At 39.0% G+C, this 25,751-nt stretch overlaps 1 protein-coding gene across 1 annotated transcript; it reads right to left on the reverse strand.

Annotated features, from left to right (window-relative positions):
• Window positions 1–630: 630 nt before the first annotated feature.
• On the reverse strand, window positions 631–20,418 carry MTMR6 (myotubularin related protein 6). The gene is made up of 14 exons (XM_081326687.1): window positions 20,250–20,418; window positions 18,036–18,152; window positions 17,252–17,414; window positions 16,969–17,126; window positions 13,802–13,930; window positions 12,663–12,797; window positions 11,146–11,278; window positions 9,747–9,856; window positions 8,545–8,670; window positions 7,408–7,457; window positions 5,653–5,853; window positions 4,550–4,684; window positions 4,345–4,471; window positions 631–3,056 (listed from the first exon to the last, which is right to left on the reverse strand). The coding sequence occupies exons 1-14, from the start codon at window positions 20,271–20,273 to the stop codon at window positions 2,811–2,813; spliced, it is 1,854 nt and encodes a 617-aa protein (XP_081182813.1). The 5' UTR covers window positions 20,274–20,418; the 3' UTR covers window positions 631–2,810.
• Between the last annotated feature and the right edge of the window lie 5,333 nt (window positions 20,419–25,751).

Here is a 25,751-nt window from a genome sequence, read left to right on the forward strand (position 1 = left end):
TTTGTCAAGAACAAACATGCCACTGAGTAGCCTATAATTTCCTGGTTCTCTTTTTAAAAACTGTCACCTAGCTACGTTCCAGTCATCTGGCGTTGTACAAGATCAAATGTATAAGTTATACCTTTTGCTAGATCAGTCATTCCACATTTACATTCATTAAGAACCCTCAGGAGGACAAGCATTCTGTTATAATGGCTCTCTCAAGTATCCTAGCGTATGCTGTTTTGTGACCTACATTTGCTGTTCTGATTCCTTCCAAGATTTCTGTTGCATTCTATATCCTTAGTAGTAGTAGTAGTAGTAGTAGTACTAATAGTAGAGTGAGTGAGTGTGTGTGTGTGAGAGACACAGAGAGACAGAATGTAGATTTGGGTAATTCTAATTCTCATCTATCAAAGGTCACTGGGTGATTTTGGTTGTCACTCTTTCTCAACCCAACCTATTTCACAGGGTTGTTGTTGTGGGGGAAAATAGGAAAATAGATGCTTACCGTCTTCAGCTCCTGATGGAAAAGTGGAATATAAAACAAATGCCTGTAGAGGCAGATAATCCAAAGACTTGCATTTCTACTATTGAAACTGATTCAAGAAGCCACTTTTATAACTGTTCAGCAAGATTAATGCGGCTATACATAGGTATTTTTTTTAATCAGAAGACAATTGCAAGAAATAATTTGTAATACAATGTTTGGTCTTATACTTTCAATATATCTGGTAACAAGCAATTATTAATCTGTAGGAAAAAAACTAGACAGTAAAACAACTAGAGGTCCACATTTCTCTGCCCTAATATTTTTCAAAATGACTGTGCAAAATCTGCACAATACCTAAACAGGCAAAATACATGACAATGCACCGTATCTTAGGTAAATGATAGATCCCTTTTTTCTTTTAACCATTTTTTGTAGTTAAATAGGTCTATCATCAACAATATCAAAAAGTACAATTTTTGCCACTTATTCCTTCTTGATACATTTATGTGACCCTTGAAGTGTTCCAGGTAAGATTCTTCTCACCTGTTATGTGACTGAATCCCAATTAAGACAGAATTAGGCAGCCGACTGTGTCAGGGTTTATGTAGCCTGATGGCAGTACTGTTCACACTGCCTTCAGTGATTACTGCAAAACTAAACTAATTTTCACTGTCTGTGTAATAAGCATTTGGTCCCTCAGGTACAAATTACCTACTATACCACCTGGGATGTTTGATATCCCCAAGGCATGCATGTTTACCATCTCAGCTTTCAATACTCATTTCCTTTTCTTCATTTGAACAATAAAAACAAATTGGGAGAAAGCAAACAGAGACAGGGTCCCACTAAAGCAAATCCATTCATTTTTCTGGTGAAGTAAAAACAAAGATATTGGGAAAAACACTGATTCACCTACACGAATACACAGCATACCTTTTACCTAAATATTCTGCTTAACTGGAGATCTGTTTCCTGTGACTTTGGATACTGTCCTGGACAGTAAATGTGAACATTAATATATTTTCAAAACATCAAAGATTCTGCAGTCATTTTGACTTGTAAACCTAAATTTTAGTTTGTTCTTAACCTTTACCCAAGAGTGGCTACTTGATTAGTAATTCACATTTATTCACCTAATACATTAATGTGGTAATCCTACTGATCGAATAACAAGCTTTTTATTTCAAATTAAGCTGCACCTTTTAAAGCAGATTTACAAAACAGATTAAAATCCTGCAGGAAACTGCAAATATATCCAATCAAAAACAAGGTATGGTCTTACTTTCTATTTCACTGGATGCTCAAGCTATTTCATACATAATTGCAAGAAGCCTAAAAATATGGCCACTCTGAAATATAGCCTATTCTTGGAAATGGGTATTCCAATCCTTGAAATACATGTGATATTCCTAGTTTACCTGAACTTTACTTCCAATAGTTGGACAGAAGTATATGGAAGATACACAGCCTTAGGGCTGCAATTTTAACTCATTAACCAGGTAAGAAACCTCCTTTTCCCCTTTTCGTTATAACTAGAGCTTCATCATAAAGTAGAGAGAGAAAAAAAAATTTCTTACTTTTATAATGGGTTAAAACTGAATACAAGAAATTTATATTCCATAATTACTGATGTGAATCTCATGGTACTGTTTTGAAAGAGAATAATTTAAAGAAGTCACTAAGCATATTTTAGATATTCTAAATGAGCTGCTCTCAAAACATGAGCAGAACAAATATATATGAACATCGTTCTTAATACCTTGATACTACTTAATGATGTAGATTTCACTAAAAATACTGTAACAGGCAATAGATTAAACAGGAACACACACACACTTTACATTTATATACAGCTGTTCATCATTGCCAGTAAATTGTCTGTATCCTAAAAGCAAACAGTCAAATATCATTTACTATTTGGCAATAATCACACTGGGTGAATTAGAAGTAGTCATATGTTAGTCGATTCACTGAAAACTTGGCTTGTTTAAATCTCACTAATTTCAATGGGTTTACTTTGACTAGGACTCCATCGGGACCAAAACTGGTGAACATTTGGAATGAGTTAGTGTAGCTGCAATTTATTATGGCATTCAACTTCATTCCCCAATTCCCCACAAAAGATTTCCTAAGTTTTTCATATCCTTTTCAACATTGTTAAATTCAATTACCTCTTACAAGAGTGACATTTTCAAAACTAAATATGCACTCTAGTCTACATTAACGAAGCTTTCCATTGCACACATTAGTTTTTGGTTACATTCCAAGAGATCAGACTCACAATGCCCTGTCTTGAACTTCAATCTTTTCAGAAAAGCAGAACTGCTTTGTGTGACATTTAACAGGTCATTTTTGTCACTCCGTATTCCAGGCTGACAACACTAGGCTCTGTTTTGGAGAACTCTTCCATGTACTCGCTGTATCGATTGTCTGCTGTGTTGGAGCCCTCTATTGTCCGAATACAGTCATTCTCGTGTAAAAGAGGCTGCTCCTTCTTAAAGCAGAGTGATGAGGGACAGACAGACTGCAATGGTTCCTTCGCAAAGACTGCATCAAAATCCTTGTGTAAATGGTGGTCCAATTTCTAATATTAAAAAAAAAAGATTCAGGATTAGTAGCTTTTATCTCTTTTCTTTCATCCGTCCCAATACTAATAAACAGTACATATTCTAGTTTCCAATCTTCTGGATAGGAAACTGCTTTGTACCTAAGTCTAGTCACTGGTTTATGTAGTCCAGTATTGTCTCCTCTGACAAGTAATGGCCTCCCTAATCTCAACTGGAGGCACTTCCCAGTTATGCTAACCTAATACCCTCTACTTGAAGATATAAGGGACTAAATATGGTTTTTCTCTCTCACTTTAAGTCTCCAGTTTCACCCATTGCTTCCCCATAATTTTTTTTATTTTTATTTTATTGGATTTACATACCGCCCTTTCCCGAAGGACTCAGGGCGGTTTACAGGGTAGTTAAAACCAAATCAGTACAAAAATTAAAAACAATTAAAAAAATTAAATCATCCCTAAAAATAAAAACCCCAGTTAAAAATTCTCAGCCTGGGCCGGAGAGCTCAAAGAGCCAGGTCTTCAGGTCCCGGCGGAATGAACGAAGGTCGGGGGCAGTCCTAAGCTCCATGGGCAGCTGGTTCCAGAGGGCAGGCGCACCCACAGAGAAGGCTCTCCCCCTGGGTGTTATCCGCTGGCAGTCTTTTACTGGCGGCATCCTGAGAAGACCCTCCCTGTGTGAGCGCACTGGACGAAGGGAACTTGATGTTGGCAGCAGGTGTTCCCTCAAATATCCCGGACCCAAGCCATTTAGGACTTTATAGGTCATCACCAGCACCTTGAATCTCACCCGGAGGGCAACCGGAAGCCAATGCAGCTCGCGGAGTAGAGGTGTTACATGGGAGTATCGGGAAACCCCCATCACAACTCGCGCGGCCGCATTCTGCACCAGCTGAAGCCTCCGAGTGGTCCTCAAGGGCAGCCCCATGTAGAGAGTGTTGCAGTAGTCTAAACGGGAGGTCACGAGCGATTGTTCATCCATCCATCCTCTTGTTCCTGATAACTCTAGACTGAAGTGATTTTACCGATTTACTATTACAATCAGCTACCCACTGTAAAGTACTAAAAATGCTAGTACTGGAGACTGGTACAAAAAATCAAAAGAGGCAACTGGATATCAAGTTAGTAGAATCTTCATTTCTATACCCAATTGCAGAAAACAAAAACAACCGTCCTCAAGCTACAGATACAATGCAAAGCAATGAATGGAGATTAAAATCACTTCTAATTTTGGAATAAAGAAATGATTTCTGAGGGGAAAAGTGGCCCTATTTTAGAGTCAGGAGTGAAATTAGTTGCCAATACTCACATTTTCCAATTCTTTAATATCTTTCTCCAGTTGTTTATTTTGCTCACTCATGCTCATCACGTGGCCGAGTACAGATTGCCGGGGATGCATTGTGTGATCAAACTGATGATACATGTTTCTCCAAAACCTGTATGTATCAACACAATGCTATATTAATGCTCCCAAATTCAGGTCCTGGGACATAAAACGCATAATTGAAACTTACTTAAAATTAAAGGCGGCTGTATCCGGCTCCAGAACTATAAGTGACTGTGAAAAACGTTCATTGTAGATTGGATTTAGGTATTTCCTGTGGTCATCCAAAAGAAAAGGCCACAAGGAAAAAGTCTTCTCTTTCAATCTTAAGATAAGAAGAGCCTAGAGTTAAACACTTGTCAGTGGCTGAGGAATATCAATACTGTATCGAGGTACACAAAATGTCGGATATTTATGACCAGAAAGCAGGCATCAAGAAAAGAGTTTAATTACAACTACGAACTACAAGGGAAGTGTTTAACGCTGCCTTCCTGCCCATCCCTACCCCATTAACATTCACTAATTTAAAGAGCACAAAAAAGAATACAATACAGATATCTAGTCCATTCCAAAGCTCCTACCCAACAAACTGACTGAAAGGAATTTCAGGATGTTAAATGGCCATCAAAGGGAGGAAAAGAAAAGATATTGAAGGAAGACTTATGTTCATGTGGTTTTCTTCTATATTAAAGGAATATATATTACTCTCAAGAAGATTTTGCACATATTAAAATCCAAACAAGCAGCTTTCCCCCCCTCCCCCCGAAACATATATACTGGGAGTTTCCATTTGAAAAATGATTCTAAGCATCAGCACTTAAAAGAGCTTCACCTCACTGTTCAGCCTAGCAAAGCTTGATTTCCATCACTGATTTTATCAGATAGTTTAATATTTAATAGCCCTAAGGGGAAACTCTTTTGACTACTTTTGGCAGTAAAGTGCAGCTGTTCCATTAGGCTTAGCAGAAAGAAAGACCAAGTACAGGAACTCTTTATTTCTCTTTTGCTACAACGTTCCCCTCCCCTCCCCTCTCCCCTCCTTTCTTTCCCTTTCCTTTTGAAAATTTTATTTTATTTTTAAACTGTTGTTCCTCCCATAATTTAGACAGTGATTTTTTTCAGGCTATAAGTCTGAAGACAGGGACTTCCCTTCTATATTGATCTGTAAGTACAGTGGGAAGTTTTCTAATTGTAGCATAAAAATGGTGTGTGTGGGGGAAAACACAAGGGAGGAGGGAGGAATAAACTGAGAAGTTCAGTTTCGTATTAATATAATTGTTCTAAGAGTTTTACTTGAGTTCTTCTCGTTCTTTTTGGCAGTTTCCAATGAAGTTTCCAAACTGGCATGAATGGATGTGCTCATGGATCTGAAGGAGAAAAGCTTCATTGTACTCAAAGGCCTGTGGAAACTGCTCTGTCAGGTGCCAGACGCATTCTAAAAATTGGGCAAACACTGGGGATATTTCCTTTGGGTCACCATCCAGTTGTCCACATCTGTAAAATATAACATTCCATGTCAATTAATGAGAGATAAAAATGATGCATTTCCCATAGTATATGAGGAACTTTCACTACGCAGTCTATGGCTACACATAAAGGCTGGTAAAAAAAATGTTGAAACTTCCTTTTTTTTTAACCTTGTTTTGTGTTACATTTTATGCAACACAGTTGACGGGGAAAATTATTATTCAGGCGCAAAAGAACTTCTAGGCACGTTCGCTAGGCTGCAGCAAAAGAATGTAGCACTCCATATCAAGCTGCTTTTTGGAGAGCCTGGCTTGTTTCACAACCAGTCCATCACAGAGTTTGGGGTGACTGATACCTTATGACTCCCAGGGCCCTCCAGACTGGCCAAAGCTCAATATTTTTTTTTTATTTTAATCCCATTTATATCCCGCCCTTCTCCGAAGACTCAGGGCGGCTTACAATCTAAGCACAAATCAAATGTGCTTAGCAATAGCCTTCATTCTATGCATATGCCTGCTTATTAGGGCTTTCACACACACCCCCAAGTGGCATTATTACAAAGTCAGCTTAATTGCCCCCAACAGTCTGGGTCCTCATTTTACCTACCTCGGAAGGATGGAAGGCTGAGTCAACCTTGAGCCTGGTGGGATGCGAACCTGCACTAATTGCAGGCAGCTGGTGTTACTTAAGGAGGCATTAGCCCACTGCTCCACCAAGGCAGTATTTGCCTTTGCTTTGCGGGAGGAGGTGGATTGCATGGGTTTAAGGGAGAAAATGATTGCTTTAAGCCTTCCAGAGACTTGGGTATCCATAACACCTAACGTAAAACCCCAAATCCTCCAAAAGAATCAAAGTCACCCAACTCCAAAGAAATCTTGAAAAATTTCAGCGCTACCCACTCTGGTAAAATTAGTGTGCCTGCTCTATCTCCTGTCCTACTCATGTCCACTAGCTAGGGCATACAGAAATGATTTGCTCCTCATCCATGGCATGGAACAGAATGCTGTCTGAAATACACCACAATAATAACGTCAGCGTGTGCCGCATTTAGACCTTGGTGATTCAAAAATAAAATTTTAAGCTTAACTTCAGTTAGAAGCACAACACAAATAGAATGGGGAGAAAACTAAGCTCGTGCAGCATCTATGCAAGTAATAATGGGAAAGGTACTTATTGTTAGGGGTTTATGTCGTTTCACCAAAAAACCCTTTGCAATAAGGATAGCTCTTCCAGCAAGAGAAAAATAGTGTGAGAGTGTGCAACCATTTGAACATAACTTGCAACCTGCTAAAAAAAAACTAGGAAAGGGCTGTACAGCACCCCAAAAATCTGATCAGTTAAGAGTTTTAAGTCAGTTAATTAAATTGGAAACAAGGCTGCTCAGGTTTATTTTTTCAATCTTTATAAAATCTTGGATAGTATATAAAAGCAATTGATTATTCTAGCATAAATGTTTTCCATCTTAAATAGGTTTGAAGAAAATTACAATATGTAGGCTTATACACTGCATATTAATTTTAACATAATAAGGCAATAACATAAAGAATACATGTGTAGGCTTTTTACAGTGAAAAACATTACCTATCTGAAAACTTGTGTCCAAAAGCAATCCAGTCTTTTTCCACCAAAACCTAGAAGAAATCATGTATCAGTTTTTAATCAAGTACTATGCTTTATGTTTTAGTTTTAAAAAAAATATTTCCCAAATCGCCATTTTCATTCTGGATTTCTTAGCTCAATCGAGAAAGCAAAACAGGTTTCCCAAGGCTGGAAGATGAGGACTACAAGCAGCCCTTGCTTACCAATCACTTGTTCAGTGAGCATTCAAAGTTACACTGTTGCTAAAACAGGAGATATGTGACAGGTCCTCGACACTGTGGCTATCACGGTGTCCCCATGGTCACGTGTTCTCACCCAGTGTATATTTACAACAGTCGCAGCATCCTGCAGTCACAATTGCCATTTGCGACCTTCACAGCCAGTTTCTAATAAGCAAAGCCAATGGTAAAGCTGGAAGTTGTAAGTTGTGGTCACATGACATTGCACTTAATGACTGCATGTAATTAACGATCGCAGCCAGAACTGAAAGGAATTGGTGTGATCATGTGACATCATAATAACCGTACTGCTTAGCAACGGAGATGCCAATCCCAACTGTGGTCAGTAAGTGAAGATTACCTATATTATACATATATCTTTGCTCTTCCATACAAATGCCACAAGTAAAAAAAACAAAAATGCAGATTTTAAATAATACTGTAAAGTTCATTAATTACAGAATTTAAAAAACGAGGCACAGAGGTAATCACAGGTCAAACAGATCTTTAAAATCTCTAGTTCAAGTTATCCAATATAACAGACTCAACTTGCATGTTTACAACTTAAAATTAGCACCAAAACACATCAATAGCTTGTAATCTTTTTTCCATTTATTGAGAAAATCTAAATATATCCGCTTGAAACATTTTTGAAGTTGCTTATTTTAAAACGCTTGTGTATTTAATATCTGAAACTTGCTGATTCAAGAATTACTTGAATCAGTATCCACTGTATAATGTAATTACATTTGAACAGTAATGCACAGTATTATGTTCAATAGCCCCACTATTAAGCAGATGAGTAAATCTCAAACACAAAATTATTGAACTGCAAATTTAATACAAGTTGGTCAGTTTTAGCATTGGCCAAATATGACTTAAGCTCGCTTTGCATACTTACCATGAATCCTTGAATTGTTCTATAAAAGGGATCCAACAATAGGGAACCCAAGGAGCAGACCTGAGATGTCCGGTCCCAGCCATCAGAGCAATGTACCAATACACTTGCACTCTCAAAAGCTATGGCCTGTGAAAAGGACAAAACTTACTGATCTGGATATAACAAAGAAAATGAATTCAACTATTTAATATTTAATCCACTCCAGCCTTTCAAGAACTCCAAATGCGCTAGAAATGGAACTCCCAGAGGTTCTAACCTAGCCAACATGAACGCAGAACCAAACCATCTATAATCTATGTCACATTGGAAAGGAATTCTGGGAATACACTCTCAACATATTTATAGGCCAGTGTTCTCAACTTGGGCAACTTTTAAGATTTTTGGACTTCAGAATTCCCCATAATCACCCTGAGACAGCGAGACATATTTATCCCTGGATCCCACCTAACTGTTCAACGTTTATTTACAGCCGATTGCTTGAGGAAAAGAGTAAAAAGGCTCCCGACCTTCGCTCCTTCCGACATGATCTAAAAACCTATTTGTTTGAACAAGCCAGCCTGGTCTGATGGGTTTGGGTTTTAATTGTTTTAATATAATTTATTTTTACATTTGGGCACTAAGGTTTAATTTGTTTTTAATTTTGTATTTTGGTATTTATGGCCCTGTTCACCGCCCTGAGTCCTTCGGGAGAAGGGCGGTATACAAATTAAATTAAATAAATTAAATAAAATAAAAGAATTACTCAACCCACGGATCCTTGTTTGCCTTAATGCCAAAATATGATTATCACTGCTTAAGCTGACAGTTTTGTCTCTTTTACTTTAGGAACATTAACAGATTGCCTTATGGCAGGTTTGAATGCTTACCAACTAAATATTATTTAGTTAATACATGCAACACGAACAGCATATACATTTAATAAATAATAATAGCTGACTTATTTAGGAAGTTAGGCAGTGGCCAGTCTTGATACCATGATATATACACTTCTTTTTAAAAAGGCAAATTCCCAAACAGAATGTGGTATTTTCTATTTAAACACACATGTTCTGCTACTGATCTATGGATCCTTGAAGAGCTGAAGACTTCAGAAATGAAATTTCCAAATTCCCTTCATCTGATGGTGCTTATTGAAGGCCATCTATATTCTCAAATGGATAATACGAATATCAACTTTTGACAAATTACTAAATGCAAATTACTTTAGCTAAGAAGATAGCAGCATCCAACACTGCTTTGATGTGTCGCAGCCATCCAGAGCTCTCCAAGCCAGACAGAAAATCATTGACTGATAAGCCTCTTGTTCCACAAACTAAAATAAAATGAAACCCAGATAAATTCAAATGCAGTAGTAGCATCTCTTTGTGCAAGAATCGAAAGTGGATTTTAGCAACTATATGAAGAAATCTGAATTTCTGAACTTGTTAAGCATATGAAGTATTTTCCCTATCCTGGTTTCTTTTATATATCCTGTTTATGTCCCAATCTGTCTCAGACTCTGGTTTCCTGTATTCATTGTTACTTATGTGGAAGCAATCTAATGTAAACAGTTCTTTTATACTATAAAAATAACATAATTATCTTCTTCATAATTCTACTTTAAAGGAGTGCATCCATCATATTACTAGCTTTGAATCCTCAATGCTCCTCTTGTTTAGAATGCATATATATGTCTTTTATAATTTAAATACTTACTATAAGGAATTACCAATGCAGCCATGTACTTGTTTGACATGATGTGACTCCTCAGTCTCCTCAGATGGGCAGATATTGTAAATAATGCTAACAGCTGCTAAACTCAAAGGAAATCATGAAGGAATAACTTCATGAGATTCCAATTAGGTAGCTTCCCACAATTAAGTATTTAAATATTAATGTGTGTGTGTGTGTGTGTGTGTGTGTGTGTGTGTGTGTGTGTTAAATGTTTGTTAAGCATTCAGAATACACTTGCTTAGTCCCAGACACAGGACAAATCTTATTTCCTGTTTCAGCCTAGCCCAAGGCCATCTACAGGCAGTAGCCACAGCAGTGGCAGCTCATATTTGTGTAAACTTTTTTGGCTTGCTAACAAGCCTTTATTCTTTGTTAGCAAGCCAAAAAAAAATTTACACACACACACACACACACACACACACACACACATATATATATATATATATATATATATATATTATAATAAGCATATGATTTATGCATATTAAATATTTATATAATTTATACATTCATATACATATTTAATAAAGTTACTAGGAAGGCAAGCTTTAATAATTTCTGAAATAATCCATACATAAATGAAATCATAAATGATTAAATGCATATACTGCATGATTACCAATGATTCTGCCTTGTTTATATTAAAAATATGGCTGTTTTAATTGAACTGAAATATATTCAACAGAGGAAATCATTAAGAGGACAGGCTCTCACAATATTAGAAAGTTGAATTTCACATTAGCAATATATATATATATAGCATGAGAAATATACTATTTCAATAAATCCTTTGATGTGAGCTAGATTTATGCGAAATCATTTTTGTGCAAGAGTAAATTTTGTACTCAAGAAATGTTTAATGTTAGTGAAGGGCACATATATTCATACCTTCCAGAAGCTTTTGCAGGCTTGATCTCATTACATGGATGTTTTCAATGCCAACAAATTGGAATCTAATGTTGGAATAATTATCTTCATTTTCATACCCTTTACCTGCTGCTCTATTGGCCATTGCATTCAGCTTGGAGAAAAAGAAGGTATAGTCATGTATAGGAAACAAAGTAATATACAACTATTATAATAATTTGTATAATATATTCTAAACCATATGTACTTGAAACAGAAGAAAATTATATTTTTATGATTTGGCTTCTAAGACTTAGGTCTATTGTGATTTTGCATGATTTTTTTTCTAACTCAAATGATTAGCCATGCTGACTCCCAACCCAGTACCCTCAGATATCTTAGTTTCCTGTAAGTCACTCAGATCCTTTGGAAATCAGCGTGGAATTTAAAGAAAATAAATGTCGTGGGGAAAACCCAATGGAAAAGACAAGAGACAGCAACACAAACCAATAATTCTTACTTTAAGATTCAGAGGAACATAGCAAGCATAGTAACACATCATCATGTACATTAATAAGCCATTGCAATGAGGACCAAATGGTTATAGCAAATTCCAGTAGGACAGCTATAGGCCAATGGCAAATCAATCAGGTCCACTCCTAACCTTTTATACCTTTTCTTGTTCTAAGACTGTAGTCAGGTGGTCCGCTGACTTTTGCTAACTTGTGCTGACCTCTTACTGACCCCCTGCTGACCTACTTTCCACATATACTTTCTGCTGAACATAACTTTCCACATATACCCGTGTACATTGGAACCAGCATCCATCAGCTACTTTCAGTTCCCTATTTCTTCCACAGTTACAATACTCATGTTCCAAATATACATAGAACTATCTACTTTGTGATTTCACATTGCACAAAGCTCATCAGATTACAAATAGTTCGTTCGTATTGTGAAATAATATAAAGTTCAAGTCAAAGCTTTGTTTTAAATCACTACTGTGGGGCCTATCTCACGTTTGCTCCAGCCTCATCTTATTATATGAGGAGGGGACTATATTTTCATCTCCCACACTAAGGAAAATAAAATAAACATGATTGTTTTCACAAGTAGAACAATATCGAATTGAGAAAGTCATCCTATTCCACTGCTCACTGCTCAATTATTTTTATCATAATTAGGGCACCTATCTCCAATTCCAAAGGAATCAAATCTTTTCTGGAACTGTGCAGCTGTCATATAAGGAAAAGATATGGCTGCATTAAAGTATTCCTGACAGCGCTGCAGTTGCAATCCCACACATTTCAAAACACTTTTTTTTTCAAACTGAATGTGAACCACTGCATGATCCTATTTATAAAGTACTGAAAATCAGTAGGTAGATAGGAAATAACAAGAACAATTTATTACGCGTATATGTTGCTTGATACCCAGCAACTCTGGGCAGTCAAACATCAAAAACAGGAAAACCACAACAAGTGATAAAAATGAAGAGTAAAGAGAGCCAGAATGTCAAAACGGAATGGGAGAAAAAGAAAAGCAATCTACAAACGTACCTTTGGTCTGGTGTCCACGACATACATATAGTGGTTAGTGGGATTAGCTTTACTTATTGCCTGCAACATGTGTTCATCCTCCAGACATCGGGCACTGAATCCTGAGAGAGGTTGACTACATCTGCAAATGGTAGCCTGGTGAGAAAGAAGAGGGGTAAATATAAAAAAAGTTTACACTTAAACTAATGAAAGCTGGAACAGTAAGTCTCTGTGTAGCTATCTTGCAATGTAACCCCCCCCCCAAAAAAAAGGGAAAACCAAGGCTCCAGGGTTTCAAATCTGTACCTGCAAAACGTTTTTGGGGAGGGGAATATGCTCAGATTTTCTATAACGATAGATTTAAAACATAAATACAGCTTGCATTTGCGGCAGAAGTATATTTGCAAATATAGCTGATTTGCATCAGTGTCACTGAGATTGTTATTGACCAATATGTCACTTGCTTCTTGTGATCATGCAAGCTAGCTTAGCCGTAGGTTACTGATTCCTCACAGAAAGGATTACCAATCTGTGAGTTTTCTAATCATGGATAATTACTACATTAATACTCATAGAAAACTAAGGACACTAACTAATACTATATTTCTTTATGTTTGACAAATTATTATAGTCATAAATACCCAGTCCTATTATTATTGCAGGTTGTCCTTGACTTACACCTGCTCATTTAACAACAATTCAAAGTTATAACATCCTTGGAAAAAGCGACTTATGACTTGTCCTCAAAGGTATGACCACCCTCATGGTCATGTGATATCAATTTGAGTGCTTGGCAGCTGGCTCACATTTATGGCCATTGCAGTGTCTTGTGGTCATGTGATCACGATTTGCAATCTTCCCAGCCAGCTTCCTAAGGCACAGTCAGTTGGGGAAGCCAGATTCTTAACAATAGCAGTAAAAATGGTTTGCAAAACCAAGTGTGATCAAGTGATGACTCGTTCAATGACCACATTGTTTAGCGACTGAAATCCCAGTCCAAACTGTGGTCGTAAGTCAAGGACTACTTGCATTAGTAGCATCCACTTTCATTGCACTAGGATAGATCTAGTGACCTAGAGTACTGTACTTACCCACTTTGTCTTTTCCTGTACTGGAAAATAGCCTTTAGATACGTGCGTTGAAAAGAAATCAGACTATACCTCATTATCTTTATGATAATATGAGAGCACAGGGAACCTTCCTTTGCTTCGGAATTTAGAACTGCCAACAATTATGGGCTTGCTTGCACTCCTGGGAACATAAAGGTCTCTAGGATATGTCTCGCAAATCTGTGGAAGTTTTAAAAAAAAGAAATTACAAACAAAATTCATGTTTGGTATGTTGTATATCCAATTTCCATTTTTTATCAGAAACATCTACATTGGGATATCTAAAAGTTCTCAACATCGGAAAAATGGATTGAAGTGGAAAGGAATGAGAGAATACAATACAGCTTCAAATGCAATAATATCCAGTTTTATCTATCTCTTCTGGCTGAGTGTAATGATCAAGAATGGGACCGTAACAATTGACCACAGATTTACAGGAGGCAATACAGTTCCCCAACAGTTTGTGATAAAAGCCAGAGCTAAGATGAGCTGTTTAGATTAAAACTGTCCATTCAAATTTCCAGGGTTCTTCAAAACTAAAAACAAAGTATTACTAAAACATTAAAGTCTGACTATCTTTTTAAAAAAATAGTAAGTGAAAATATGGGCAATTGTGTGATAAAAATATATACTGATGAATGTTTCTACCAGTAATCCTAACACATTACTTGTTTGTGGATTTCCCTATTTCCCTTCTGCAATATGTCTATTTCTGTATACATTTTAAATACAAATGTAATATAGTTACGAAGAAAAAGTTCACAGAGTACAGCTCACTAGTTGCAATGAAAGTTGACCTGAGAAACATAAACAGGAACCATTTTTAAAATGAAAATATCAGTAAAAATATCCAAGAACAAAAGAGGAAAAGAGAAATTATACAAGACACATGAAAAACCATAAACATTTGCCTGAGACAGGGGTGGGGAACCTTGGCTCATTTATGACTTGTGGACTTCAACTCCCAGAATTCCTGAGCCAGCATGGCTGGCTCAGGAATTCTGGCAGTTGAAATCCACAAGTCATAAATGAGCCAGGGTTTTTGGCCTGAGGCATACAATCGGGGGGGGGGGGGGGGAAATCTCCAGACCAAAGTATAAGAAAGATATGTCACAAAAGGAAAGCTGACCAACCTTGTGTATAACACTATGTAATGTAATCATGACAAAGGTTTTTACTACAAGTAGTCCTTCAGTTGTGATGGTAATTGGAATCAGAATTTCATCAGTAAGCAATGCAGCTGTAAACCACAATATGACTGCATCACTTAGCAACAGCAATCCTGGCAGTTCCTGTTACTATCATTAACCAAACCCCACCAATAGTTAGGTGAGAGACTCATCCTGATCCAAGGCATTCCTGGCTTGGTCCCTCCCAGCCCTGAGTTTTAGTTAAGAGTAAGGGACTGTCTCCTCTTCAAACCCTCCACCCACCCATCTCTTCCCTGTCTCTGTCCTTCTGCAGTTAGTACGCGTGGGCAGACTCCAAATTTTGATCACATGACCCATAACTCTGGGGACTGGGCATATCTACCATTTGTTCAGCGCTACCACCATAATAGGGACGTGGTGGCTCAGTGGGTTAGGACGCTGAGCTTGTCGATCAGATGGTCGGCAGTTTGGCAGGTCGAATCCCAAGTGCCGCGTAACAGAGTGAGCGCCTGTTACTCGTCCCAGCTTCTGCCAACCTAGCAGTTCGAAAGCACGTAAAAATGCAAGTAGAAAAATAGGGACCACTGTGGTGGGAAGGTAACGGCGTTCCGTGCGCCTTTGGGGTCTAGTCATGCCGGCCACATGACCACGGAGACGTCCTCGGACAAACGCTGGCTCTTCGGCTTTGAAACGGAGATGAGCACCGGCCCCCTAGAGTTGGAAACGACTAGCACGCATGTGCGGGGGAACCTTTACCTTTACCTACCACCATAATGTTAAAAGGGAAAAGATTAGCAAAACTAGTGATTGGAAGAAAATTTAAAGAGCCTCCCTCCTCCTCTGCCTGCCAGACTAAAATGACCTCTATGTCAAGCCGCTCCATTGCTCTAGGACACGGGTCGGCAACCCGCGGCTCCGGAGCCGCATGCAGCTCTTTGAGCCGTCTCCTGCGGCTCCCAGCCGCCCGGTGCGCGCGCACCTCTTCGAACGGGCAGTGGTGCGCGCGCACCTCTCCAAATGGAGAGTGGCACCGCCCGTTTGGAGAGGTGCGCTTTCTCAAAGAGCGGCGCCGCTGCCCATTCCGAGAGGTGCGCGCGCACCTCCCCAAACCTTTGGAGAGGTGCGCGCGTACCTCCGCGCGAACGGGCAGCGTCGCCGCTCTTTGAGGAAGCTGCCGCGGCCCGTCTGCAAAGCTGCCGAAAGCGGCAGCTTTGCAGACGGGCTGTCGCCGTCGGGCAACCGGGAACCGGTTCCATCTCACTTTAAAAAAATGGCAACCGCGTGCGTCCGCGCATGCGCAAAATGTTTTTTGCGCATGCGCGTGCATGTACACACGCACGCGGCTCCCACTTTTTTTAATTTGTGATGGAACCGGTTCCCAGTGGCTCTTTTCCTTTTTTAGGTTGCCGACCCCTGCTCTAGGACAAGAAGTCTCCCAATTATTTTCCCCTGAAAATAAAGCTACATGTTATTCGGCAGATCAATCACTCTTTTTGTTTATATAACACATTTTTAATTTGAAAAAGATTCTTCAGAGAATCATCAAAGTCATTATCAAAGCTAATACTATATTATGGAAATCAGTTCATCCAGGTCCTGAGAAATGCTTTTTTAACAAATATATTGTTGCTGAAAATATGGTTAAAATATTGCCAATTACAGGTTTTAGATCATTATTATAGCATCCTGTTTAACAATCTCCAGTCTAATCTTGATCTCTGTTAGCAGGGAAAGAAAAAACAAAACCACAGGTCTAAACAGAGATATTCCGAATTGTTTTTCAACTTTTATGTGTACCGCCTGAATAGTTCTTGCAGATCATCCAACCACCCAGTTAAGGACAAGTTGCATTAACCCTGACTCAAAGAAATTATTAAAAAGTTGTATGAATCAAGACAGTGCTTTTGAAACAGAATTCTGAAAAGAGAAGAGAATAAATCATTAACTGTTCCTCCCCTAACATGAAAGCAACCGTTCTGGTATTCAAAAAATCTATTCGATCTTTGTAAAATATGAGAGGACTAAAAAACTAACAGATGCATCATGAATGCACAAGTAACCTATTACCTTATAATCGTGGTTTGCATCTGATAATTGCCATTCAGAGTTAGGCACACCCATCCGATTGTATTCTTCTGTGAGGTCAATGATTTGCCAGCCTTGCACCCTCTCTTCCTCGTTCTGCTTTGGATTATATGAAAAGGCATATAATTCATCGTATCTTGCTAAAACAGGAGGAGGGGAAAAAGAAAAAAAAATGAGTCTGACCTTTGTTGTCTAGTTCTTCAAAATATAAGCAAAACAACCCTCTGTACTAAACATATTGAAATGAAAAAAACTGTCCCCTTACCTGGTTTTGAGAGCTGAAGCAAAGAATTATAAATATCATGGCAGTCTCTTTCTCTAGGAACAATGAAGTGAACTATTCTGAAGTTTTTGCACTGAATTACTAAGGGGCAGCCAGAAGTAGTCAAAGCAAGTTTCTCCACTGCAGCAATATGATGGTGTAATATCTACAGCATACAGGAAACCACAAAAACTGTAAGTTAAAACAATACAGATAATGCTCTTTCAACTATTTTAGTTTCCACTGAGGGTGCATAAAAAATCTCTACCAGTATTTCCCATTTCAGCTATCTCCAGATGTACTGATGCTACATCTCTCAGAAATGGCTATGCTTGTGGGCATTCTGAAAGCTGCAGTACCAATACATATAGTCAGTATCAGGTTCACACAAGATGGCATACATGTTCACTATAATGAGCATAATATTACATCAGAGTTGCTTGTTGCTCTTTTTCTGTTTGAAAAGTAGCTTTAAGCATATTCAATGGAGATTTCTCATTTTGTTTAGGTGCAAAATATACCCTAGGTATAATTTACCTCACTGATTTCATTCAGGAGACTGCAGCTAAAGGTTAATTTTGTTTCAAATACTGAAATATAGATGCAGTGAAGCTCAGAAAAATGTTATATTCTTTTAAAGAAAATTTTTATAAAGATGTGCAGCTAAACAGTTACTACAAACTCAGCTCCCATGTTTAGGACTGCCTTTAGAGTTGTAATATAAATGTCACACGCTGTAAATGTGTGTGTGTAAAAGAATGCAGCATAAAATCTTAAGTCTCCTTACCCACGTCTCTTTCTGGCTGGAATCTATAAATAACAAGTGAGTTGCTGTAAGGTAAAGAGTTCCTGTTTGTGACTTGATGTTTGTGCTGAATCGGTCTAGTAATTTTACCTGTTCAACCTGCATAAAAAAAAGCAGTGTATCTCATGAAACTAAATAAATAACCAACAACAGCTCAGCATAACTGAAACCAAACTATTTATTGCACAAAAAGTTGTCCTGTACGGTACACTAAAAATTCATAGCAATATAGTTATTTCTTGACCGTCTGCATGGATTGTTTTCTAAATATCAAAAGTATTGAAGAGGATGCTCTTATGCTCTTTGTTTGGAGCCAGATCACAATGAGTGTCCTCTGGATTCCACTGTGAAATACTTTGAGCCTGGGATAGGCCAAGATAAAACACCTGCTCTAGGCCACAATCCACTGAAATTAGGAAAGCAAATCAATATTACATTAATCCATGTCTACGCTCAAACCATGAATGCAGAAGAAACAGAAGCTAGGCAGAAGCTAAGCACTAACGTACAACACATTGTTGACACAACACCATTAAAAAAAGCATCATTTCGTTTGCTAAATTAATTTGCTAAATTTGAAAGTAAAACAGCATATGGAATAATGACGAAACATTAAACAGTGTATAAAAAAGGAGGCAAACCTAGAAAATGATAAAATACCAGCAGATTTATTGCAAGATTATACAGTTGAATTGCTACTTGCAACTGATAAACAAATACAGGGGGAAAAACAGCAGCAGCCAAGCAATTAGAAAAAAAGTTATTTCAATAGCAAAAACAACAGTGCTGAAAAATGCTCAGACTTCTGAATTATTACATTTATCTCACTTACTAATGCTCAAGATTTTGTAATCCAGAATTCAACATTACATGGTATGAGAATAAAATACAAGCTGAATTTGGAAGAAGTAAGTTTCCAAAATCACATTGCTAACTTCCAATAAATAATGAAAACAAAGATTTTTTTTTTAAGAAGAGCATCCATCTTTGCCTACTGTGTGTCCTTTGAAGTTTTTTTAATCATGGTACTGTGGCAGCTTACCCTATGCAGTGCCCTTGGGTGGCACACAATTTACACAGTGGGTTTCAGTGATGTTGATCACAACTAACTGTGGAGAGTCCTTAAGATCCTAGTGCCTGGAAAAATCTAAGGCAAAGACAAAGCGGCTGATAAGCCTGCTAGTTAGGTTTCATTAACATATGCTTCCAGGGATTGAAAGAATCTCTGTCAAAATGATGTTCAGCGGATCAAGAAGAGACTGAAGCTACTAACAACGCTTGCAAGATGTCTCACAGGCCGCACAATTCCAATTCTATCAACCCTTAGTTGGAAATAACCGATATGTAACCCATTTTATTATTTATTTATTTATTTATTTATTTAATTTAATTTAATTTAATTTTTATAACGCCCTTCTCCCGAAGGACTCAGGGCGGTGTACAGGGCAATACAATAAAATACAATATATAAAAATTAAAAAATATTAAATACAACAGCCCAATTCAATAAATTAATACAAAACGTTAAGATACCCCTAAACCCATCAGACCAGGCCGGCTTGTTCAAATAAATATGTTTTTAGGTCACGTCGGAAGGAGCGAAGGTCGGGGGGGGGGCCGTCCGGAGCTCCACCGGTATTTTATTTTATTTTATTTTTAAGCCTCTCCAGAAAGCAGTCTGCCTTCTCCAAAAAAAAACAACAACAAACCAACAACAAAAAACGCTCAACAAAATACCAGGCACCAGCCAGGGCAGGGGTAGGCAACCTCGGCTCTTTTATGACTCATGGACTTCAACTCCCAGAATTCCTGAGTCAGCATAGCTGACTCAGGAATTCTGGGAGTTGAAGTCCATGAGTCATAAAAGAGCCGAGGTTGCCTACCCCTGAGCCAGGGCAATGTCACCCCCAATATCGCACCCCCAAAATGTGTTGGAACTACAGTTCCCGGAAATCGCAGGCGACCAGCTTTGAATTCTGGGGACTGTGGATTCTAAACACCTGGAGAGGCAGCCACGCTGGGAAAGAGAGCGCCCTACAGGGAGCGTATCCTGGTCATCTTAAGAGAGGCCCGCACTCGGAGAAGAACCGGAGAGAAGCCTGGGCAGCCGGAGAAATTAGCCACGCCACAAATTAAGGGTCTGCTCCCAGTTAACCGACTGCCGAACGAGCCGGCGCGGAGGGAGAACATTATTACCTTCGTGGTGCGAATGTGCTCCATGATGCCACCACGCCCAAATCACTCCAGCAGCCACCGGAACCACCAACAGCAACCACCGCCTGTTTCTAACTGGAAGCAGACCCGGCGTCTCCAGGAGACACTTCCTGATAACCGAACTGAGAGGACGGGCGGACGGGGAGGGGGGGTGCGGAGTGGGGAGAGAGGGAAGAAGGAAGGGCAGCTAGAAGGCCGGCGTCTCCCACAGCGACCCCTACAGCCCCGGAAGACCCGGTTTTTTTGCTTGTTTAATGAAATCGTTTTGCCTTTTGGTACTGTCCATAGGGTTTGGTAGAGGACAGGAAGGCCTGGAGGAACATTGTCCATAGGGTCGCGATGGGTCGGACACGACTTCGCAACTAACAACAACAACAATGAAATCGTTAAATCCATGTGTCGCTCATCTCACTATCAAGGCGAATTTGGGCTGCTTACGGTGTAATAAAATAGAAATGTAAAAATAATTATCAATACAAGAACATTTAAAATTATAATTTTAATTTTAAATTTTAATTTAATATTAATTTTAATTTTTAATTTTAATTTGTGTAATTGTGGGCTAGTCTTATTTAATTCTATTTTAAAGTGTACTTATTTGTATTGTTTTAACTCGCCCTGTAAACCGCCCTGAGTCCTTCGGGAATAGGGCAGTATATAAAATCAAATAAATAAATAATAAATATTGACGCTTCATAAAAGAGATAAAGCACATACAGGCAGTGGGCACGCATACCTGCATCCTTGTATTCCAGTGCCTGCATTGGTACACCAAAGAAAAATTATGGATTCATGAAAAAGAAAAGTGACATATTTGACCTATCACATTAACTCAATCTCATCCTTACAGGGTTTTATATTATTGCATTCAATAAATTCAGGAAACTGGCAGGGCAAACTACTGTACATAAACAATTCCCACATTCACTAGCACTAATGATGTTACCTAGCAGGTAATGAAACATCAACAATCAAACAACTAAGCTCAGAGAGCACCATCAACTCTGATAACTCTAAAAATTCAGAAAATTAGGCCAGCATGTTTAAGATTTTGCTCTGATTTTACTTATAGCAAATGAAGGAATAATAAGGTAAAGGTAAAGGTTCCCCCGCACATGCGTGCTAGTCGTTTCCAACTCTAGGGGCTGTTTCAAAGCCGAAGAGCCAGCGTTTGTCCAGGACGTCTCCGTGGTCATGTGGCCGGCATGAATAGACGCCAAAGGCGCACGGAACGCCGTTACCTTCCCACCACAGTGGTCCCTATTTTTCTACTTGCATTTTTACGTGCTTTCGAACTGCTAGGTTGGCAGAAGCTGGGGCGAGTAACAGGCGCTCACTCTGTTAACGCAGCACTTGGGATTCGACCCGCCAAACTGCCGACCATCTGATCGACAAGCTCAGCGTCCTAACCCACTGAGCCACTGCGTCCCTTTTGAAGGAATAATATGTATGTGCAAATCTGCCTGTGTTTCTGAACTCTGTGATTCTTTGCTTCTTCAGCATTCAGGTCTCTATCATTCTCTTTAGCCTATCCTGTCTTAGAAAGCAAGAAAAACTGCAAGAAAAAAATATGTTCTGATAAGTCCTGATCAGGATATTACTTTCAGGTTTAATGTTCAGTTAGGCTTACTGGTAACTGATATATATATATATTCTTTATATATTTTGATACAAATTTTAATATTTTGATCTGAAGGCCGTGGGTTATAGGTCAAAAGAAGTTAATGGCACAACAAATAAATCAATGTTGAAAGTGCCACAAAGACACTGATTGGTAAACTGGAATTCTTGTGACATCATCCTCCTGGCCAATCAAATAGAAAACTTCCAATCACCAAGGAATTTGCGGAACACATTGGCTTGTTAATTTTCAGGGAAAGGGTTAAGTTAATGGTTTCTTTCAATTTTTACAGATGAAGGGAAAGATTCAAGTTAACAACAGTAATGTCAAGAAAGAAAGACCTTTCAAACATGGGCCTTTTCTGGCGAGGGGGTCCCAAGACCAATAACGCAGTCAGGTAAAAAAAGAGTATTCAGGACAGGTTATTCAAAGGTTTATTACATCCAAAAAGGTCCTTTTGTGGTACTTTAATAGTACTATGGGGTGCTGTTATTGCTACTTCTAATTACTATGAATTCAGTAAGTAGATTGCAAATATTGAGGGCTGAAACTATGAACAGCCTTAGGGCATCTCAAGGACTATAATACTGATTGTGGTATGTCTCCTGAGATGGGTTAAGAATTGTCTTGAAAAAATATTCCTTTTCTGGATTGTGTTTTTAAATATCTATTAAATAAATTAAAAATGAGAAAGAGTATTATGTACTGTATGGATATATCTTTCATTGGGTGTAAGATGAAGGAATGGTAAATGAAGTGAAAACTGCCCATAAGTATCATTTTTAACAAAACCATAGTTGGCTGTGATATTCTTGAACCTCGTTAACACCTACATAGAACAGGGACTTTTAGCAGGTGATAAACTTTTTTTTTTTGCACCAGGAGTGGACCATCTGTGACCCTGGATCTGATTCAAACCTCCCTGCAAGAGACAAGTTCAGACTTTAGGTAAGAGCCATTTTTTCTTGTTTCAGAACTGGGCAATGTCAAAGGAGAAAAAAAAATCAGAAAGGTGTCCCACACCTTGCCTGTTATGTGTCCTCCAATAAATAAACTCTAAAAATATTATTGCTATTATTTCCCTTTATATGCAAGTATACGTATGTATTTATATTTGGTCAGCATAAGACAGCAAACATACCTAACACTCCTGCCTATTTTCCCCACAGTTCTGTGCAGTTTTGATTTTAACATAGTTTTGCACTAGTTTAACATGTCTCTTAAAGGTTCCTTTGCATGGGACCACATAGATCAGCGTTTCTCAACCTCAGCCACTTTAAGATGTGTGAACTTCAACTCCCAGAATTTGAAGTCCACGATCTTAGTGACTGGCTATTTATTCTAGACTTTATTTGCATTCGAATTAGCATTGCCAGAACTGCTTTTCCTCCAAAATATCAACAAATCCAAATTCTTCGGTTCCATGAAAAATAAGTCTACTTAACCAAGAGCTGAATTGCACTTTTGTGTAGCTAGAATACAGTGCACTGCACATCTGCTATTAGGGGAAGCTTCTCCTTCCATAAGGAAGGAGCAAAATTGCTCCCCATGAGGCTTTCCGAATTAAAACACTGTACAGGTAGTCCTCAACTTATGACAACTGAGCCCAACATTTCTGCTACTGAGACATTTAAGTGAATTTTGCCCTATTTTAGGACTTTCTTGCCAGTTGTTAAATGAATCACTGCAGTTGATATGTAACACGACTGTTAAGTGAATCTGGTTTCCCCATTGATTTTGCTTGTCAAAAGGTGTTCCCAGGACACTGCAACGGTCTTAAGTATGAACCAGTTGCCAAATATCTGAATTTTGATCACATCATGGGGGTGCTACAAAGGTCGTCAGTGTGAAAAACGGTTATAAGTCACTTTTTTCAGTGTAACTTTGAGCGATGATTAAATGAACTTTTAAGTGGAGGACTACCTCTACTATAGGAATCGATCCGTTCAGTCTCATTATCCACCTTGTTATCTTCTTTGTTGTTAGTTGTGAAGTCGTGTCCGACCCATCGCGACCCTATGGACAGCGTTCCTCCAGGCCTTCCTGTCCTCTACCATCTTCTGGAGTCCATTTAAGCTCACGCCTACTGCTTCAGTGACTCCATCCAGCCACCTCATTCTCTGTCGTCCCTTTCTTCTCTTGCCCTCAATCTTTCCCAGCATTAGGCTCTTCTCCAGTGAGTCCTTCCTTCTCATTAGGTGGCCAAAGTATTTGAGTTTTAGCTTCAGGATCTGGCCTTCTAAAGAGCAGTCAGGGTTGATCTCCTCTAGGACTGACCGGTTTGATCGCCTTGCAGTCCAAGGGACTTGCAGGAGTCTTCTCCAGCACCAGAGTTCAAAGGCCTCAATTCTTTGGCGCTCAGCCTTTTTTATGGTCCAGCTTTCACTGCCATACATTGCAACTGGGAAAACCATAGCCTTGACTATACGCACTTTCGTTGACAGGGTGATGTCTCTGCTTTTTAGTGTGCTGTCTAGATATGCCATGGCTTTCCTCCCGAGGAGCAAGCGTCTTTTAATTTCTTGGCTGCAGTCCCCATCTGCGGTGATCTTGGAGCCCAGGAAAATAAAATCTGTCACTACCTCCATTTCTTCCCCATCTATTTGCCAGGAATTGAGAGGGCCGGATGCCATGATCTTGGTTTTCTTAATGTTTAATTTCAACCCAACGTTTGCACTCTCCTTCTTCACCCGCAACAAGAGACTCTTCAGTTCCTCTTCACTTTCTGCCATTAGAGTGGTGTCATCTGCATATCTTAGGTTGTTGATATTTCTTCCGGCAATCTTAATTCCAACTTTTGATTCATCTAGCCCTGCCTTTCTCATGATGTGCTCTGCATATAAGTTAAATAGGCAGAGTGACAGTATACAGCCTTGCCGGACTCCTTTCCCAATTTTGAACAAATCAGTGGTTCCTGTCCAGTTCTCTCTGTTGCTTCTTGGCCCGCATATTGGTTTCTCAAGAGACAAATAAGATGATCTGGTACACCCATCTCTTTAAGGACTTGCCACAGTTTGTTATGATCCACACAATCAAAGGCTTTAGCATAGTCAATGAAGCAGAAGTAGATGTTTTTCTGGAACTCTCTAGCTTTCTCCATGATCCAGCGTATGTTGGCAATTTGATCTCTAGTTCCTCTGCCTCTACGAAATTCTGCCTGTACTTCTGGTAGTTCTCGATCCACATACTGCTGAAGTCTAGCTTGTAAGATTTTAAGCATAACTTTACTAGCATGAGAAATAAGTGCAATGGTGTGATAGTTTGAACATTCTTTGGCACTGCCTTTCTTTGGAATTGGAATGTAAACTGATTTTTTCCAATCCTGTGGCCACTGTTGAGTTTTCCAAATTTGCTGGCAAATTGAGTGTAGCACTTTTACTGCATCATCTTTTAAAATTTTGAATAGCTCAGCTGGAATACTGTCACCTCCACTAGCTTTGTTGTTGCTCAGCTTTTCTAAGGCCCACTTCACTTCACATTCTAGGATGTCTGGCTCGAGGTCAGTGACCACCTCATTGTGATTATCAGGGACGTTAAGCTCATTCTTGTATAGTTCTTCTGTGTAATTTTGCCATCTCTTCTTAATCTCTTCTGCCTCTGTTAGGTCCCTGCCATTTTGGTCCTTTATCATGCCCAAGAGTTATCTTCTTTACTCTCCCTTTATTATTCTGCCCTTTTTTCATATAGACTGAGAGCTTCTGTACAGGAGACAAATTCCCGGCGTGTCTGATCACACTTGCCTAATAAAACAATTCCATTCCTATCGCGCTGACTTATTCGCATGTACGCGGAAGGGGAGGGGACTGCCGACCAGCAGGCTCAGTGCGCGCATGCGCAGCGGCGCTTCGGGCGCCGCCGTTTGT

The sequence above is a fragment of the Vipera berus genome (genome assembly GCF_964194415.1).
Source record: "Vipera berus genome assembly, chromosome: 4".
Lineage (NCBI taxonomy): Eukaryota > Metazoa > Chordata > Lepidosauria > Squamata > Viperidae > Vipera > Vipera berus.

Bases quoted from the DNA above. Each gene is read 5' to 3' on its own strand.
- MTMR6 (XM_081326687.1), bottom strand. From the start codon at position 20,273: ATGGAGCACATTCGCACCACGAAG. The intron at 7,458-8,544 runs GTAAGTATGCAA...GATTTCTTCTAG, and splicing joins GAACAATTCAAGGATTCATG to GTTTTGGTGGAAAAAGACTG. The intron at 4,472-4,549 runs GTAAGTTTCAAT...TGATACATACAG, and splicing joins ACAGCCGCCTTTAATTTTAA to GTTTTGGAGAAACATGTATC.